Genomic DNA, 22,051 nt, shown 5'->3' on the forward strand with positions numbered 1-22,051 from the left:
TATCATCATTACGCACATACAGTGTTTAAAACCAGTGATACATAAAAACATGAAACAACACACACAGCAAGCACATCTATTTACATATAAATGGAGGGGGAGCTGTGTCTTCCAAGTGTATTGTGTGATAACATACCCCATAGTCATGTGTAATGATGAAGGTCAAGCCTCTAGCGGTTAGCATCAAAATGGCTGCTTTAGTTTCCTCATTTAAAGGGGATGATGTCCCGCATGCAGCACTTGACTATCATTCAAAGATGATATGTAAAGAGGGCGTTATATGGCCTCGAGGTCGGTAGCATTGCTGGTTTTCAAGCCTTACCCTCTAATGAGGGACTGATTGAGTCTTTACTTCCAGGGAAAGAAGAAAAACAGCAGCGTTGCTAACCTTGAGGCCCTGGTTTGAGTATTGCTGGTGTAGGGTTTCACGTTGATGCATGATCCCCCTTCACTTTTCACTCTGCTGCCGTCCTTTACAGACCAGAGTGTGCCAGGGACATATGTTCAGCCTACTGCAGACTGCGTGTGATTGTACAGCGTATTGCTGCCTTAATAGAGATGTTATGTGGTTGTATAAGCAGTGGGTCACATCATGTGTGTGGTTCGATAGGTGTGTCTGTAGGAATAGGAGGGATAGGACGCACTTCTCTAAGGGGTGCGTGTGTTTGCGTGCATGTGTATGTTATTGTAATGTGTAAATAGTGCAGAGTAGTCAGCAGTACATCGAGCTGTCTATCAACATAGTGTGTCAGACCTTCGTCTATCTGTCTGTCGCTGGAGCAGAGAGAGAGAGGGATTTACGCACAGTCATCTCCTTAAATATGTCCCCAAAGCAACATACCAAATGATCTCTATTCATGTGGAAGGTCAAGTCAATACTTTGTGACTGTCTATAGGATGTGTTCTTTCATTCATTCCCTTTTTCTTGTTCAGTATATTCTCTTGTGTCTGTGTCTTTCTTGATTCTAACAGCACATCTCTAGCCTTTGTTTCTCTCCTTCCCTCGCGGGGGGGGATAAGCAAGCAGCTCCTGTGTCTACTGACGTGTGAGTCTTCGTGCCTGGAATGGTTAGTCCTGTAGCACAGGGGCTATAGTGATGCGCTTTATGATTACTACTGAATATTTAGTTGAACCGCGTCGAATATAACTTTAATCAGGTATGGAGAGAGGGAGATAGACATAGAGAGAAAGAAAGGGAGACAGAGAGAGAGAGAGAGAGAGAGGGCGAGAGGAAGTGGCACTAGAGTTGTCATAGCATTTCAGCATTAGGGCTATTGGGATTCATGTGTGTCCATGGAACGAGGGTTGTGAGGGAGAGGACATGGTTCAATAGACCCTAGAATTATGTAGGAGCAGTGTCCCTCTAAGACACGATGAGAAGGCATGGGTGGAAATGCTTCAGATAGTCTAATTATGCATCTTTGTCCTACTGCATTTGATCTCTATTTGTTTTCAATGGGATTACACTGAGAATAATATAGTGAAGAATAGTACTTTGGAAATTTGCTGTACTTCCTCTGTAGATTTTCTTTGTGACTTCTTTCTCCATCCTCCTCCTCGCTCCTGTTTCAAACATCACTCTCTTCCTTAGTCTTGCTCTCCTTCTATCTCTGTGTGTTGGTGTCTTATAAAGTATTCATTATTTCTGTCTCCTCTCACACGCATAGAGAGAGAGAGAAAGAGAGAGAGCGAGAGAGAGAGAGAGATCATGCTCCAGTGGGTCTAGTCCTGTCTGTCTGCCCCCGGGGACTATGGAAGGGGACAGATAGGTGATAGCGCTGAGCAGCCACCGACTGACTGGGTCCTCCTGGGGGATTTGTAGCTGAAGGTTGACTGAGCTGGAAACAGTTATTTCTAACGTCACTAAGGCAGAATAGAAAGGTGCCATCAGATAAACAGATGGAGGGATGGATATTGCATGGATATCAAATGTATCAATACTTTTTAAAATATACTGCCTTAGCCCAGTCACCACCATCCTGTGACTGTCAAATCCCTCTGTATGACTCAATGGCTTTTTGAGAAGGCTGTTGTGTTTGGCCGGACGAGAGAGAGAATATCCAGGTGATAGCTATGATGCCTTAGTGATGCCACTTGTTATATCCACTTCAATCAGTGTAGATGAAGGGATGGAGGCAGGTTAAATAAGGATTTGTAAGCCTTTTAATACCTGAGACAACAGTTTCCTGTGTCTATCAAGGTCCACCACCCAAAAGACATCCAACCAACTTGACACAAGTATGGGAAGCATTGGAATCAACTTGGGCCAGCATCCCTGTGGAACGCTTTTGACACCTAGTAGTCCATTCCACGACGAATTTAGGCTGTTCTTAGGGCAAGGGGGGGGGGGGGGGGGCAACTCAATATTAGGAAGGTGTTTGTAATGTTTGGTATACTCAGTGTGTGTGTGTGTGTGTGTGTGTGTGTGTGTGTGTGTGTGTGTGTGTGTGTGTGTGTGTGTGTGTGTGTGTGTGTGTGTGTGTGTGCACATTACAGTTTTTTTCAATTGTTAAAGTGCATTGGTCAAAACTGAAGTCACATTGTCAAAACTTCCCACAGTCAGCGAAATAGAAGTCTATGTGGACCAAACTGTGAATAATTTGTCATTGCTTTCACACAAAATGCATCAATGACCACATTCTCCGAAATCCATGATCTCTTTTCTCATTCATACTCCACCACCTGCAAAACTATATATTTGCGGCATATGTTTTCAAATGCTAACACACTGTTTCCAAAACTGTTAAAACACATTCAAAACAGAGTGATGGCAAATGTTGTGCATTTCTGCAGTAACCAGATTGAAACATAGAAAATCTCAGCAGAATATTTCATCATTCCAAACACAGCTGATTGTAATTTCAGCTGAAAGCCTACCCAAGTGTCCTGTTCTTAGTCTCGTTACCAAATACACAAAAGAGGACGGCTTCGGAATGATTTAGTTTGGAAACATGAATCAAGGAAGACGGGTTGGTGGGGAAAGAAGAGTGGCAGGGAGAGGGAGACTGCGTGGAGGACAAAGGAGAGGAAGACCAAGAGTGGTGGTCTCTGACGAGATAAGGGCCACAATTATTGACCATTTTGTAAACAATGGTCGCTCTCTGAGAGTGGCCGGTTTAAGGGTGCAACCAAATCTCCAGCGTTCAACAGTTGCATTAACAGTACGGATTTTCCGGAAAAACAACAGGTGAGATGTGTGTCGTTCAATGATAATTGAACTACATATTACAGTACAATACAGTATGTTCACATTTTTACATGTACTGACATTTTGAAATATATTGACTGTTTTGTGTTTTTCAGTAGGATCCAAAGGTTGCCTCCCACAGGACGGAGAGGCAGAATATTATCAGATGCGCAGGAAATTGGCATTGTTGACATGGTAATTGGCAACAATGTAATAAAACTGCGGGCAATTTGGGACAGAGTGCTGGCAGACAATATTACTTTTGGGAATGTGAAAACGGTCAGCACAACGACAATGTCCAGAGTCCTAGAGAAACATTAAATAGGGAGGAAGCAGCTGTACACTGTACCCTTCAAGAGAAACGGTGAACGTGTGAGAGAACTCTGGTATCAATATGTCCAGGTAAGATGTCTGTTCAATAACCTAACAGGGTACATACACAGCTATGCATAATGTAAAGTACTGTAAAACTGTGGATTTACTGTATTCTATAGAGTAATGGAGATGGAAGCCAGGCAAACTGCACATACATTCATCTATGTGGATGAAGCTGGATTCGACCTGGATGTCCCAGTCCTGAGGAGCTGACATAATGTGTGCAGCACTGTCCAATGATGGTGTGCTGTTACACAAACCACTCATTGGCCCCTACAATACAGAGGCTCATTTATTTTCTGGATGACCTGCATAATCGACTTGTGCCAGCGGAGGAGAGAGGGGCAATAAACTCCCCTACCTTTGTTGTTGTGTGGGATAATGTGGCATTCCACCACTCTGCTGCAGTCACAGACTGGTTTACTGCACATCCCAGGATGTCAGTACTATTCCTTGCCTCCATACTCCCGCTTCCTAAACCCCATAGAGGAGTTTTTCTCTGCATGGAGGTGGAAGGTTTATGACCACCATCCACATGACCACATGTCCTTAATGGATGCCGTGAATGCGGGGTGTGGAGACACTTCTCCTGAAGACTGGCAGGGTGTGGAGACACTTCTCCTGAAGACTGGCAGGGTGTGGAGACACTTCTCCTGAAGACTGGCAGGGTGTGGAGACACTTCTCCTGAAGACTGCCAGGGTGTGGAGACACTTCTCCTGAAGACTGGCAGGGTGTGGAGTCACTTCTCCTGAAAACTGCCAGGGTGTGGAGACACTTCTCCTGAAGACTGGCAGGGTGTGGAGACACTTCTCCTGAAGACTGGCAGGGTGTGGAGACACTTCTCCTGAAGACTGCCAGGGTGTGGAGACACTTCTCCTGAAGACTGGCAGGGTGTGGAGACACTTCTCCTGAAGACTGCCAGGGTGTGGAGACACTTCTCCTGAAGACTGGCAGGGTGTGGAGTCACTTCTCCTGAAAACTGCCAGGGTGTGGAGACACTTCTCCTGAAGACTGGCAGGGTGTGGAGACACTTCTCCTGAAGACTGCCAGGGTGTGGAGACACTTCTCCTGAAGACTGGCAGGGTGTGGGGACACTTCTCCTGAAGACTGCCAGGGTCTGGAGACACTTCTCCTGAAAACTGCCAGGGTGTGGAGACACTTCTCCTGAAGACTGGCAGGGTATGGAGACACTTCTCCTGAAGACTGCCAGGGTGTGGAGACACTTCTCCTGAAGACTGGCCGGGTGTGGAGACACTTCTCCTGAAGACTGGCAGGGTGTGGAGACACTTCTCCTGAAGACTGGCACGGTGTGGGGACACTTCTCCTGAAGACTGCCAGGGTGTGGAGACACTTCTCCTGAAGACTGGCAGGGTGTGGAGACACTGCTACTGAAGACTGCCAGGGTGTGCCAGACTGCCAGAACTAGAACCCTCACAGTACTGTACAGTATGAGTGATTATATTATACATGTTTATGAGAACTAGAACCCTCACAGTACTGTACAGTATGAGTGATTATATTATACATGTTGATGAGAACTAGAACCCTCACAGTGCTGTACAGTATGAGTGATTATATTATACATGTTGATGAGAACTAGAACCCTCACAGTACTGTACAGTATGAGTGATTATATTATACATGTTGATGAGAACTAGAACCCTCACAGTGCTGTACAGTATGAGTGATTATACTATACATGTTGATGAGAACTAGAACCCTCACAGTGCTGTACAGTATGAGTGATTATATTATACATGTTGATGAGAACTAGAACCCTCACAGTACTGTACAGTATGAGTGATTATATTATACATGTTGATGAGAACTAGAACCCTCACAGTGCTGTACAGTATGAGTGATTATATTATACATGTTGATGAGAACTAGAACCCTCACAGTGCTGTACAGTATGAGTGATTATATTATACATGTTGATGAGAACTAGAACCCTCACAGTGCTGTACAGTATGAGTGATTATATTATACATGTTGATGAGAACTAGAACCCTCACAGTGCTGTACAGTATGAGTGATTATATTATACATGTTGATGAGAACTAGAACCCTCACAGTGCTGTACAGTATGAGTGATTATATTATACATGTTGATGAGAACTAGAACCCTCACAGTGCTGTACAGTATGAGTGATTATATTATACATGTTGATGAGAACTAGAACCCTCACAGTGCTGTACAGTATGAGTGATTATATTATACATGTTGATGAGAACTAGAACCCTCACAGTACTGTACAGTATGAGTGATTATATTATACATGTTGATGAGAACTAGAACCCTCACAGTGCTGTACAGTATGAGTGATTATATTATACATGTTGATGAGAACTAGAACCCTCACAGTGCTGTACAGTATGAGTGATTATATTATACATGTTGATGAGAACTAGAACCCTCACAGTGCTGTACAGTATGAGTGATTATATTATACATGTTGATGAGAACTAGAACCCTCACAGTACTGTACAGTATGAGTGATTATATTATACATGTTGATGAGAACTAGAACCCTCACAGTGCTGTACAGTATGAGTGATTATATTATACATGTTGATGAGAACTAGAACCCTCACAGTACTGTACAGTATGAGTGATTATATTATACATGTTGATGAGAACTAGAACCCTCACAGTGCTGTACAGTATGAGTGATTATATTATACATGTTGATGAGAACTAGAACCCTCACAGTGCTGTACAGTATGAGTGATTATATTATACATGTTGATGAGAACTAGAACCCTCACAGTGCTGTACAGTATGAGTGATTATATTATACATGTTGATGAGAACTAGAACCCTCACAGTACTGTACAGTATGAGTGATTATACTATACATGTTGATGAGAACTAGAACCCTCACAGTACTGTACAGTATGAGTGATTATATTATACATGTTGATGAGAACTAGAACCCTCACAGTGCTGTACAGTATGAGTGATTATACTATAATGTTGATGAGAACTAGAACCCTCACAGTGCTGTACAGTATGAGTGATTATATTATACATGTTGATGAGAACTAGAACCCTCACAGTGCTGTACAGTATGAGTGATTATACTATACATGTTGATGAGAACTAGAACCCTCACAGTGCTGTACAGTATGAGTGATTATATTATACATGTTGATGAGAACTAGAACCCTCACAGTACTGTACAGTATGAGTGATTATATTATACATGTTGATGAGAACTAGAACCCTCACAGTGCTGTACAGTATGAGTGATTATATTATACATGTTGATGAGAACTTGAACCCTCACAGTGCTGTACAGTATGAGTGATTATATTATACATGTTGATGAGAACTAGAACCCTCACAGTACTGTACAGTATGAGTGATTATATTATACATGTTGATGAGAACTAGAACCCTCACAGTGCTGTACAGTATGAGTGATTATATTATACATGTTGATGAGAACTAGAACCCTCACAGTGCTGTACAGTATGAGTGATTATACTATACATGTTGATGAGAACTAGAACCCTCACAGTGCTGTACAGTATGAGTGATTATATTATACATGTTGATGAGAACTAGAACCCTCACAGTGCTGTACAGTATGAGTGATTATACTATACATGTTGATGAGAACTAGAACCCTCACAGTGCTGTACAGTATGAGTGATTATATTATACATGTTGATGAGAACTAGAACCCTCACAGTGCTGTACAGTATGAGTGATTATATTATACATGTTGATGAGAACTAGAACCCTCACAGTGCTGTACAGTATGAGTGATTATATTATACATGTTGATGAGAACTAGAACCCTCACAGTGCTGTACAGTATGAGTGATTATACTATACATGTTGATGAGAACTAGAACCCTCACAGTGCTGTACAGTATGAGTGATTATATTATACGGGTTGATGAGAACTAGAACCCTCACAGTGCTGTACAGTATGAGTGATTATATTATACATGTTGATGAGAACTAGAACCCTCACAGTGCTGTACAGTATGAGTGATTATATTATACATGTTGATGAGAACTAGAACCCTCACAGTACTGTACAGTATGAGTGATTATATTATACATGTTGATGAGAACTAGAACCCTCACAGTGCTGTACAGTATGAGTGATTATATTATACATGTTGATGAGAACTAGAACCCTCACAGTGCTGTACAGTATGAGTGATTATACTATACATGTTGATGAGAACTAGAACCCTCACAGTGCTGTACAGTATGAGTGATTATATTATACATGTTGATGAGAACTAGAACCCTCACAGTGCTGTACAGTATGAGTGATTATACTATACATGTTGATGAGAACTAGAACCCTCACAGTGCTGTACAGTATGAGTGATTATATTATACATGTTGATGAGAACTAGAACCCTCACAGTGCTGTACAGTATGAGTGATTATATTATACGGGTTGATGAGAACTAGAACCCTCACAGTGCTGTACAGTATGAGTGATTATATTATACATGTTGATGAGAACTAGAACCCTCACAGTGCTGTACAGTATGAGTGATTATATTATACATGTTGATGAGAACTAGAACCCTCACAGTGCTGTACAGTATGAGTGATTATATTATACATGTTGATGAGAACTAGAACCCTCACAGTACTGTACAGTATGAGTGATTATATTATACATGTTGATGAGAACTAGAACCCTCACAGTGCTGTACAGTATGAGTGATTATATTATACATGTTGATGAGAACTAGAACCCTCACAGTACTGTACAGTATGAGTGATTATATTATACATGTTGATGAGAACTAGAACCCTCACAGTGCTGTACAGTATGAGTGATTATATTATACATGTTGATGAGAACTAGAACCCTCACAGTGCTGTACAGTATGAGTGATTATATTATACATGTTGATGAGAACTAGAACCCTCACAGTGCTGTACAGTATGAGTGATTATATTATACATGTTGATGAGAACTAGAACCCTCACAGTACTGTACAGTATGAGTGATTATACTATACATGTTGATGAGAACTAGAACCCTCACAGTACTGTACAGTATGAGTGATTATATTATACATGTTGATGAGAACTAGAACCCTCACAGTGCTGTACAGTATGAGTGATTATACTATAATGTTGATGAGAACTAGAACCCTCACAGTGCTGTACAGTATGAGTGATTATATTATACATGTTGATGAGAACTAGAACCCTCACAGTGCTGTACAGTATGAGTGATTATACTATACATGTTGATGAGAACTAGAACCCTCACAGTGCTGTACAGTATGAGTGATTATACTATACATGTTGATGAGAACTAGAACCCTCACAGTGCTGTACAGTATGAGTGATTATATTATACATGTTGATGAGAACTAGAACCCTCACAGTGCTGTACAGTATGAGTGATTATATTATACATGTTGATGAGAACTAGAACCCTCACAGTGCTGTACAGTATGAGTGATTATATTATACATGTTGATGAGAACTAGAACCCTCACAGTGCTGTACAGTATGAGTGATTATATTATACATGTTGATGAGAACTAGAACCCTCACAGTGCTGTACAGTATGAGTGATTATACTATACATGTTGATGAGAACTAGAACCCTCACAGTACTGTACAGTATGAGTGATTATACTATAATGTTGATGAGAACTAGAACCCTCACAGTACTGTACAGTATGAGTGATTATATTATACATGTTGATGAGAACTAGAACCCTCACAGTGCTGTACAGTATGAGTGATTATATTATACATGTTGATGAGAACTAGAACCCTCACAGTACTGTACAGTATGAGTGATTATACTATACATGTTGATGAGAACTAGAACCCTCACAGTACTGTACAGTATGAGTGATTATACTATACATGTTGATGAGAACTAGAACCCTCACAGTACTGTACAGTATGAGTGATTATACTATAATGTTGATGAGAACTAGAACCCTCACAGTACTGTACAGTATGAGTGATTATATTATACATGTTGATGAGAACTAGAACCCTCACAGTGCTGTACAGTATGAGTGATTATATTATACATGTTGATGAGAACTAGAACCCTCACAGTACTGTACAGTATGAGTGATTATACTATAATGTTGATGAGAACTAGAACCCTCACAGTACTGTACAGTATGAGTGATTATATTATACATGTTGATGAGAACTAGAACCCTCACAGTACTGTACAGTATGAGTGATTATATTATACATGTTGATGAGGACTAGAACCCTCACAGTACTGTACAGTATGAGTGATTATATTATACATGTTGATGAGAACTAGAACCCTCACAGTGCTGTACAGTATGAGTGATTATATTATACATGTTGATGAGAACTAGAACCCTCACAGTACTGTACAGTATGAGTGATTATACTATACATGTTGATGAGAACTAGAACCCTCACAGTGCTGTACAGTATGAGTGATTATATTATACATGTTGATGAGAACTAGAACCCTCACAGTACTGTACAGTATGAGTGATTATACTATACATGTTGATGAGAACTAGAACCCTCACAGTGCTGTACAGTATGAGTGATTATACTATAATGTTGATGAGAACTAGAACCCTCACAGTGCTGTACAGTATGAGTGATTATACTATAATGTTGATGAGAACTAGAACCCTCACAGTGCTGTACAGTATGAGTGATTATACTATACATGTTGATGAGAACTAGAACCCTCACAGTGCTGTACAGTATGAGTGATTATATTATACATGTTGATGAGAACTAGAACCCTCACAGTGCTGTACAGTATGAGTGATTATATTATACATGTTGATGAGAACTAGAACCCTCACAGTGCTGTACAGTATGAGTGATTATATTATACATGTTGATGAGAACTAGAACCCTCACAGTACTGTACAGTATGAGTGATTATACTATACATGTTGATGAGAACTAGAACCCTCACAGTACTGTACAGTATGAGTGATTATATTATACATGTTGATGAGAACTAGAACCCTCACAGTGCTGTACAGTATGAGTGATTATACTATAATGTTGATGAGAACTAGAACCCTCACAGTGCTGTACAGTATGAGTGATTATATTATACATGTTGATGAGAACTAGAACCCTCACAGTGCTGTACAGTATGAGTGATTATACTATACATGTTGATGAGAACTAGAACCCTCACAGTGCTGTACAGTATGAGTGATTATATTATACATGTTGATGAGAACTAGAACCCTCACAGTGCTGTACAGTATGAGTGATTATACTATACATGTTGATGAGAACTAGAACCCTCACAGTGCTGTACAGTATGAGTGATTATATTATACATGTTGATGAGAACTAGAACCCTCACAGTGCTGTACAGTATGAGTGATTATATTATACATGTTGATGAGAACTAGAACCCTCACAGTACTGTACAGTATGAGTGATTATATTATACATGTTGATGAGAACTAGAACCCTCACAGTGCTGTACAGTATGAGTGATTATATTATACATGTTGATGAGAACAAGAACCCTCACAGTGCTGTACAGTATGAGTGATTATATTATACATGTTGATGAGAACTAGAACCCTCACAGTACTGTACAGTATGAGTGATTATATTATACATGTTGATGAGAACTAGAACCCTCACAGTGCTGTACAGTATGAGTGATTATATTATACATGTTGATGAGAACTAGAACCCTCACAGTGCTGTACAGTATGAGTGATTATACTATACATGTTGATGAGAACTAGAACCCTCACAGTGCTGTACAGTATGAGTGATTATATTATACATGTTGATGAGAACTAGAACCCTCACAGTGCTGTACAGTATGAGTGATTATACTATACATGTTGATGAGAACTAGAACCCTCACAGTGCTGTACAGTATGAGTGATTATATTATACATGTTGATGAGAACTAGAACCCTCACAGTGCTGTACAGTATGAGTGATTATATTATACATGTTGATGAGAACTAGAACCCTCACAGTGCTGTACAGTATGAGTGATTATATTATACATGTTGATGAGAACTAGAACCCTCACAGTGCTGTACAGTATGAGTGATTATATTATACATGTTGATGAGAACTAGAACCCTCACAGTGCTGTACAGTATGAGTGATTATACTATACATGTTGATGAGAACTAGAACCCTCACAGTACTGTACAGTATGAGTGATTATACTATAATGTTGATGAGAACTAGAACCCTCACAGTACTGTACAGTATGAGTGATTATATTATACATGTTGATGAGAACTAGAACCCTCACAGTGCTGTACAGTATGAGTGATTATATTATACATGTTGATGAGAACTAGAACCCTCACAGTACTGTACAGTATGAGTGATTATACTATACATGTTGATGAGAACTAGAACCCTCACAGTACTGTACAGTATGAGTGATTATACTATACATGTTGATGAGAACTAGAACCCTCACAGTACTGTACAGTATGAGTGATTATACTATAATGTTGATGAGAACTAGAACCCTCACAGTACTGTACAGTATGAGTGATTATATTATACATGTTGATGAGAACTAGAACCCTCACAGTGCTGTACAGTATGAGTGATTATATTATACATGTTGATGAGAACTAGAACCCTCACAGTACTGTACAGTATGAGTGATTATATTATACATGTTGATGAGAACTAGAACCCTCACAGTACTGTACAGTATGAGTGATTATATTATACATGTTGATGAGAACTAGAACCCTCACAGTGCTGTACAGTATGAGTGATTATATTATACATGTTGATGAGAACTAGAACCCTCACAGTGCTGTACAGTATGAGTGATTATATTATACATGTTGATGAGAACTAGAACCCTCACAGTACTGTACAGTATGAGTGATTATACTATACATGTTGATGAGAACTAGAACCCTCACAGTACTGTACAGTATGAGTGATTATATTATACATGTTGATGAGAACTAGAACCCTCACAGTACTGTACAGTATGAGTGATTATATTATACATGTTGATGAGAACTAGAACCCTCACAGTACTGTACAGTATGAGTGATTATACTATACATGTTGATGAGAACTAGAACCCTCACAGTACTGTACAGTATGAGTGATTATACTATACATGTTGATGAGAACTAGAACCCTCACAGTGCTGTACAGTATGAGTGATTATACTATAATGTTGATGAGAACTAGAACCCTCACAGTGCTGTACAGTATGAGTGATTATACTATAATGTAGTCTTTTTTGTCATTATAATTGGAGCCCTGGAATTTCAGGAATTTGTTTTTTGTTTCAACTTTTTATTTTTCACAAGTAAATTTCTACATGCAAAGATATAGAAAAAATAAAGGCTATTGAAGCAAATAGCTGCATTTCTGATTCATTCTTGTTACATATACTTTAGTACAGTCAATAAAGTGAAAATGTGTTCTTATTCTATGAAATACTGATTTATGTGACAAATCATTCAAACTTCAAAGACAAGTTCATAATTTATGTAGTGCTCCCTGTTCCTGTTTATTAGGTCAGTGTGTTATGAGTGACTTGAGTATTGACCAATGCTTGTTAGCGATTGAAGAAAAATGTAAGAACACCATAACTCTAACCAGTCATCAATCCAGTATCATCTGACCTTTTGAGACCCTGACATGATCTATGGGTCACGTGTGTCATAGATCCACATGTCAGGGTCTCAAAAGGTCAGATAATACTGGATTGATGACTGGTTAGAGTTATGGTGTTCTTAATGTTTGGTATACTCTGTGTGTGTGTGAGGGTATTGATCTGCCAAGCTCCCAGCCTATATCTCTAATCATGGCACACACATCAATGAGAAGGCAGGCAGGTGAGCCACATCACAGCTCAGATTATTAATGGGTGGATATGAAAGGATTGAAACACTTGGATTATTAATCCAGAGCTGTAAAAACCAAGCAGGGAGCAGTGGAGCACGGCCCATAGAGTACATCTAGCCAGGTCTACCTTCAAACACAGAGGTGCCTGGGAGTCAGCGGGAGACAAAGGGTTAACACAGGGGACTGAGGGGGGAGGGGGTTGCCTTGGAAGGAGTCAGAACATATTGACACACACAGACATGGTTCGATGTAGGCCATGCACATGGACTAGAGTCAAGGACGGAGGCTAAGCATACCGGATGAATACACCCATGTTTGAACATACATTCACACTCAACACTGGATTCATACATGTACACAATCTATAAGTGTTCCTATACATGCAGTTTTGCATCTCAATACTCATAAATATCAAATCTGTATAGGCCACAAAAAAAGAAAAACATGAGGGTGAGCGGGGGCATGTATGAAGTAGGAGGCTGGCTGTATGTTATCGTCCAGACACACACACACACACACACACACACACACACACACACAGAGAAAGTGAAGGGGAGAGACGGGGAAATGTTCTTAATGAAAAACGGTTAAAATGATGCTTCACTTCTTCAAATGTCATGTTGAACTAAGAATTTTTATAAAGTGGTTCCTTGAAACCTTGATTTTCTAGTCCTGTAGATGTCTATCATATGTGAGTTGAAGTATGGTGAAGAAAGGAGGAGGAAAAGGAGAAGGTAGAGGAGAAGGAGGAGGGAGAGGAGAAGGAGGAGGTAGAGGAGAAGGTAGAGGAGGAGGAGGAGGAGAAGGAGGAGGTAGAGGAGAAGGAGGAGGTAGAGGAGAAGGAGGAGGTAGAAGATAAGGAGAAGGAGGAGGAGAGAATGAATGGGGGGGAGACATATAAACCAAGGGGAGGGAGGGGCTGCATACAGAGTGAGAGTGCAAATAAAGAACACGAGAGAGATTGTAAATACAACCCATTTATTTGATTTATTTTCCCTTTTGTACTTTAACTATTTGCACATAATATGACATTTGAAATGTCTTTATTCTTTTGGAACTTTTGTGAGTGTAATGTTTACTGTTAATTTCTTATTGTTTATTTCACTTTTGTTTATTCTGTATTTCACTTGCTTTGGCAATGTAAACATATGTTTCCCATGCCAATAACACCCTTAAATTGAAATTGAGAGAGAGAGAGAGAGAGAGAGAGAGAGAGAGAATGGTAGTCTGCTGGGTGGTGATAAGGGTGAAGAGGTAGAGAGAAGTTACGCACAGTGGGGCCCTCCCCTCTTCCCTCTATCACCCCATTACTCATTCTATTCCAGCCCCCTGGAGCCCCTCCCCCTCCTCACTGCTGTAAGTGTCTCTCTCTCGCTCTCTTTCTCTCTCGCTCTCTTTCTCTCTCTCAATACAATTTCAATTCAAGGGCTTTATTGGCTTGGGAAACATATATTTACATTGCCAAAGCAAGTATATAATAAACAAAAGTTCCAAAAGATCATCTGAGGGAGGCGCTGTAGAGGCTTCCTTTGTGCTGTTGTGCTGCAGTCGGCTTCGTCCATCACCCAACCACATTACCTCGAACACACACACACACATACACACGGACACACAGACACACACACACACGGACACACACACACACACACGTACATTCTCATACTTTATTTAGTGCAATGAAACAAAGAGCACCCAATTACATACCGGTATGCTTAATGACTACTCCTATTAATAGTCATCATCCATACTGTATACATGACCTCAATATACTGTAATAATTAAACTGGGCTTTTTACTGACTGCATCACACATACACACACAAATTACACTCATACACACCGTGTCCACTACCCTTTCAAGTGCATTTTATGACATGAGACACAAATAGCCTTATAGAAAATATGTCTTTCTGATGTTAGAATAATTGGAAAAGCTCGGTCAAAAGCACAGACTGCATGTGACGTTATGTGTGTGTGTGTTTTCCTCCATACCCCCAGGGAAAGGGGACTTGATCGGCAGTGATTCTCTGACCAAGGAGCAGGTGATTAAGACCAATGCCAACGTGAAGGCCCTGACCTACTGTGACCTGCAGTACATCAGTCTGAAGGGGCTGAGGGAGGTGCTGAGGCTCTACCCAGAGTATGCTCAGAAGTTCATCTCCGAGATACAACACGACCTCACATACAATCTCAGAGAGGGCCACGGAGCTGACGTGAGTAAAACCACAACACGTGCAGGCATACACTACTAAACATGCAGTAAAAACATGCACACGCACAATATCACACACAGACACACACACGCACACTAGTACATTGTTAGGCGTACAGCCTGCAGCTGTACCCAGTTTGTTTGATCAACAGAGAACATTGAGTGAGGAGGGTGTGTGTGTGTGTCTGTCTCTCTGTGTGACCGTGGTGAGACTAGTAACACAATGGAGTCCCTCTCTTCTCTCTGTGTTATCTGCTAATGCTGCATTATAAAACTCTGAGGGACTTGCCTGAGGGGACATTCACCTTCAGAGGCCACATCATGCATTGTATGCATAATCACTACTCCACCTCCCCTCTCCCTCCTCAAAATACACAAACACACACACCACTCCCTACGCACACATCTGGCTGGCCGTGTGCAGCGGAGTCAAACTCAACTAGACAGGAATAGCAGCGTTCAGCGGTTTGGAGTGTGTGCCGGAGCTAAGAATAGCGCCGGGGATGTCAGTGGCTCTCGCTGACAGGCTGTGTCCCCTGCAGGTCCTGCTAAGATTGGATCCTGCAGGATAAAAATAGCCCAGGCAGTGGAGGAGAGAGGGAGGAGGGAGGAGAAGGAGGGAGGGCTCAGCGCTCTTTCTTCTTTTTTTTTCTCCTGTTCCCAACCACTTCCTTCAAACACACGCAAGAGGTCTGTCTCCACCTTTCACAGAATAGCATGTCTATTTGTAACTCCCACTTTCTAATCTTAGTTTACAGCCCCAAAGGCTGTGTTTGTGTGTCTGTGTGTGTATGTGTGTGTGTGTTGTTGTGCGCATGAGCATGTATGCATGCGTGTTTGTGTCTGTTTGTCTCATATAGCATCCAAAGAGCTTATTCCTTATCGGCCAACATTGTGATGGCATCGCCGGGGTCTAAGGTGGGTTCTGCTATTCCTGTCATTTGTGGGGGGCAATTTAGAGGAGCCCCTTGTGGGGCTAGGGTTGGGCAGAGGGCTCCGGCTCGAAATGGACAGCAGCCATCAACCATTATTATGGGAAGCTCAATGGTTAGATTGGTGAAAGTCCGAAATTCCCGTACACTTTGTTTTCCTGAAGCTATTGGATTTATCAGAAGTCATGCCCATCACAAAACAGATTCCTGCTCGGAAAATGTATTGTCTTAGCAACAACTCAACTCAACTCAACTCTTGACAGAGGGGTGTTACATCTGAATTTCTTGAGATTCAAAAAGGTGTTCCTCAGGGTTTGATTTTTGGTCCATTATTGTTCACCTTGTATATTAATGACATAGGAAACACTGTTAGTACTTGTAGAATTCCTCTCTATGCAGATGACACAGTTTTGTATTCCTGTGCCACCTCGGTGCAGCAGGCCATTCGTGGACTTCAGCATGACTTTGATTCAATTCAGAAATCACTTACGGATCTTAAATGAGTGTTAAATACAAGTAAAACCATGTCACGAAATGTTGACCGTGAGGACCTGCGTATTTACGCTACAAATGGAGCCCAAATTGAGCTTGTTTCTCAATATAAGTACCTGGGTGTCTGGATTGATTACAAGTTGTCCTTCGTAATGCATATTGAAAATATGACTAAGAAGCTAAGATCCAAAATTGTTTTTTTATATTGAAATAAATCATGCCTCAGTATTGAAAATATGCGAAAGATTGTTCAAACAACGCTTCTCCCTGTATTGGATTTAGGTGATATTGTTTACATGCATGCGACAACCTCTGTTTTGAAAACCATGGACGCAGTCTGCAATATTTTATCACAGGGGACAATTTTAGGACTCATCATTGTAGTCTGTATAAAATGTGGGATGGACCTCTCTGTCTGTAAGAAGAGAGCTGCATTCTCTTTGATTTAGTTACAAATAAATCTTACAGAAACTCCCTTCATATATAACTTCATTAGTTAAGTTAAGAATCATAAGTTAACAAACCAGTTCTCAGGAATGGGATCACATTAGAGATCCCTTGAGTCTTTTGGTTTTTTGCCCCTAATTTGTGAAACAATATGCAGACTTGACTGCAGTTACATGTGCTGGTGCCATTCAGGAAGTTTAAATTATTGATTGAGGACCTCCATGTAGTTGAATGTGATTTATTTTATTAAGTATGTTGATTTTGTTGAGTGTGTGTGTGTGTTCTGGAGGGAGGAGGGTTTGGGAACTTTGTGAAAGCAGCAATGAATGTATTCCGTCCCCACTGTCTCTGCTGATTCACTTACTTCTGACTGAAAGACTGAGACTCATGAGCCAGGCGCTGGAGGGAACACAATGTACGGGGTACACCAGTCAGTTCTGTGCACACTGTAGTGTACGCATAGACACACTTACAGACACATGCAGTAAACACACACACACACACACACGTTCAAACCACAGGAGGCTGCTGAGGGGAGGACGGCTCATAATAATGTCCGGAATGGAGCAAATGGAATGGCATCAAACACAAGGTTTCTGCTCCAGCCGTTACCATGAACCCATCCTCTCCAATTAAGGTGCCACCAACCTCCTTGATACCAACTCCGTGGCCTTGTGGTTAGTGTCCGCCCTGAGATTGGAAGGTTGTGAGTTCAATCCCTGGCTGAGTCATACCAAAGATTGTAAAAATGGGACCTGATGCATCTCTGCTTGGCACTCTTGCTTTCATGTGCACACTCACACTCACACACACACACACACACACACACACACACACACACTGCATCATACACAAACGTTTAACAAACGTGCACACATGCTCACAGTCTAGATAGGCTGCAGATAAATACTAATTCTTAAACATTCTGACTAAACACACACTTACACGCTTGCTTGCATTCCAGCATGCTTGTGGCCATGGAAGTCTGCACACGCCATGCATACATTAAACACATCATGTGAATGTGAAGGAACACAGGCACGTGAACACACCCACCCCCACACAGTAAAGCAGCCCCTGCTTGCCTTTGGGGCTGTGAGCTAAGATTAGAAAGTGGGAGTTAAAAATAGACTCTCTACTGTGAAGGGCAAACTGATATGAGGGGAGTGGGGGATGACAGTAGAAGAAAGGACAGAGAGAGGGGGAGGAAGGAACGAATGTCTTTGATCAAGGTGAAAGAAGGGAAGAAAAGAGAAAGAGTGGGGCGTTGGCGGAGTATGGTGGAATATCGCACCCATTCATTAGCTCATTTACTGAATAGGCCTGGATTCAGGTACAAGCTCTTTGTTTAGATAGTGGATGAGATCTGCATACACACACACCCACCACCCCACCTGGCAACACCTGTCATCACCTGGCATCTGTAAGGGCAGAACAAATAGAACACACCTCCTCCTTCATCTCCATCCATCTCTCTCCCTCTCTGTCTCGGCCATGTACACCAACATGCCACCTTTCCAATCCATTAGTAATGTGTTGTAGCAGGTGGTGTTTGTTGTCTAAGACTAGTGGATTTAGCCTGTCCTTACAACATTACGCCTTCTCATGTAATCTCACAGCCCGCTAATTGCTGCTTTGTTTGTCTGCACGGGTTATGCAAGTCATTTGTGTGCCTCTGAGGACATTGTTGAATTATTCATTTGGAGTTGGCGAGGGGTGGGCTGGGTGAGAGGGGGCATGGAGGGACAAAGGTGTTTGAGGAATGGATCTATCATACACAAACTCAGAGAGAGAGAGAGAGAAAGAGAGAAGCTGGGAGTAGAGTTGTACAAGTCTGCCTCCCACTGGTACTCTGTTGCTACTGCACCCACTATACTGGCTGGTCTTCTTGTGGAATGGATCACTCTCCTCTCCTTCCACTAGCCTGGTCAGAAAACAGTAACAATAATACCATTTCATATTTTGCAGATTTGAAGGAAGTGGATGTAATACAGGTAACTGCCAAAATAAAGGAACCACCAACATAAAGTGTTTTAATAGGAGGTTGGGCACCACGAGCCAGAACAGCTTCAATGCACCTTGACATAGATTCTATATGTCTGGAACTCTAATGGAGGGATGTGACACCATTCTTCCACGAGAAATTCCATCATTTGAAGTTTTCTTGATGGTGGTGGAAAACGCTGTCTCAGGAGCTGCTTCAGAATCTCAATAGGGTTGAGACCTGGTTACTGAGAAGGTCATGACATATGGTTTACATCATTTTCTCATCAAACCATTCAGTGACCACTCGTGCCCTGTGGATGGAGGCATTGTCATTCTCTGGGGGCAAAATAATGGCCTGCCCAGCATTTTTATACATGACCCTAAGCATGATGGGATGTTAAGTTACCTGTACCCATCTGTATAGAATTCCCTGTTATCAGATTACCATTCTCATCTCTCTCTCTATCTCTCTCTCTCTCTAGGTTGACTGGGAGAGTAACGGAGGCCTGGTGAAGAAGCTTTCTTCCATTAAGGAGGATGAGGAGGGTGATGAAGAACAGAGCTCTGTATCGTGTGCCCCCCGTTCCCCTTTACGTCTCACCAGGGTTCTTAACTCGCCCCTGCGCTCCCCCCTGCTGCCCCCTCGGCCCTTCCGCCCCCCCTCAGAACACACCCGCCCCGCCACCCTGCAGATACCTGTGGTCAGCTTCAGCAGCGCACTGCCGGAGCTTAGTCCCAGGTAGGAGAAACACACACAGACTCACTCCCATACACACACAAATCATACACCACAGTTTGTATACAGTTTTAACAAGCTGGTTTAAACTCAGGCAGAGGATTGAATTGCAGTAATACAGTAGACTTGTCTATTTCATGGTGGCTGGTAGAGGAACTGGAACTGAACACAATTAACACTTGAGCGTTGATCCTCCAGTGCCTGTCTGGCTGCCATGGCAACTAACTGACGGTGCTATTGGGTCCCAGTGGAGGGAGTGTGGATTTCCCTCCACACCAGGCAGCAGGCTCAGTATGCAACAAGATCTCACAAAATGTTGAAATTGACTTCAGAATCCAATGTTTGTCCATGAGACTAGCGGGTTCAATCCCAGTGCTACGCAATCGTTTTTTGGTTTAAGCTTATCCCAAATCTTAACCCTTACCTTAACCAGAGCCTACTTGATGGGAATAGCGCTCACCGTTGCCCCTAGTGGCCGGTATTGCAGGCGATTCCCGACCCCGACGGACATCGAATATTACTTTGGATCTTGAGTGACCTGGCTGCAGAGAGAGAGTGAGAGTGAGAGAGTGAGTGAGTGAGTGAGTGAGTGAGTGAGTGAGTGTGTGTGAGTGTGTGTGTGTGTGTGTGTGTGTTCAGCACACTGCATAGCCCGCCTGCCAGCCCTGCTTGAGAAGCCCACACCTGACATGTACTCAGTGGGGTGGCAGCTGTGTTGCTGTTTGAACATAACATCTGGAGACAGAGGGAGAGAGAAGAGACCTACAGTAGAGGGGGAGAGACAGAGGGAGAGAGAAGAGACCTACAGTAGAGTAGAGGGGGAGAGACAGAGGGAGAGAGAAGAGACCTACAGTAGAGTAGAGGGGGAGAGACAGAGGGAGAGAGAATAAACCTACAGTAGAGTAGAGGGGTAGAGACAGAGGGAGAGAGAAGAGACCTACAGTAGAGTAGAGGGGGAGAGACAGAGGGAAAGAGAAGAGACCTACAGTAGAGTAGAGGGGGAGAGACAGAGGGAAAGAGAAGAGACCTACAGTAGAGTAGAGGGGGAGAGACAGAGGGAGAGAGAAGAGACCTACAGTAGAGTAGAGGGGGAGAGACAGAGTGAGAGAGAAGAGACCTACAGTAGAGTAGAGGGGGAGAGACAGAGGGAGAGAGAAGAGACCTACAGTAGAGTAGAGGGGGAGAGCCAGAGGGAGAGAGAATAGACCTACAGTAGAGTAGAGGGGGAGAGCCAGAGGGAGAGAAAAGAGACCTACAGTAGAGTAGAGGGGGAGAGACAGAGGGAGAGAGAAGATACCTACAGTAGAGTAGAGGGGGAGAAGGAATGAGGAAGGCAGGGCTGAACATAGGCTTAAATCCTCCACTCCTCTCTGACAACTGTTTCCCCCTCTTTCATTATCTCGATCCTCACTCTCTCTTGCTCTGTCTCTCCCCCTCTCGCTTTCTCTCACTCTAGGTTTGTGGATGGTATTGAGACAGAGAGAAATGTGAACTCAACCCAAAAGTTTGAGTTTAGCTCCAGTCTTCTACACAGTGGTCCACCATCCCCAGGACTAGGTAATACAATCTCCTCTCCATCAGTCTGTTGCTGCTCTCTCTCCAACATGTACTTACCTCTCCGTCTGTGTGCGTGTGTGTGTGTGTGTGCTCGTGTAGGGATCCAGGAGCAGTCAGAAATCAAACAGAGTGTCTCTAAGCTGAGTGACGAGGTGAGTGGTTCTAGCTGGTCAACAATCATCACTGTTTTCAGGGTGATCCATAAAAACATATCAATTACTGGTCATGAATCTAAAACATAATATATAGTAACATAACATGTAAAAACACAAATAT

At 42.1% G+C, this 22,051-nt stretch overlaps 1 protein-coding gene across 1 annotated transcript in view; it reads left to right on the top strand.

The window, feature by feature from the left end:
- The window catches only part of LOC139406062 (voltage-gated delayed rectifier potassium channel KCNH8-like), a 190,651-nt gene that overhangs the window by 167,584 nt on the left and 1,016 nt on the right, over positions 1-22,051 (top strand). The window contains exons 11-14 of the mRNA XM_071148525.1: positions 15,412-15,626; positions 19,965-20,221; positions 21,675-21,775; positions 21,875-21,927. Of these exons, the coding sequence (XP_071004626.1) occupies positions 15,412-15,626; positions 19,965-20,221; positions 21,675-21,775; positions 21,875-21,927 (626 nt within the window). The remainder of the gene's footprint in view (positions 1-15,411; positions 15,627-19,964; positions 20,222-21,674; positions 21,776-21,874; positions 21,928-22,051) is intronic.

Source organism: Oncorhynchus clarkii, chromosome 3, assembly GCF_045791955.1.
Source record: "Oncorhynchus clarkii lewisi isolate Uvic-CL-2024 chromosome 3, UVic_Ocla_1.0, whole genome shotgun sequence".
NCBI classification, from domain to species: domain Eukaryota; kingdom Metazoa; phylum Chordata; class Actinopteri; order Salmoniformes; family Salmonidae; genus Oncorhynchus; species Oncorhynchus clarkii.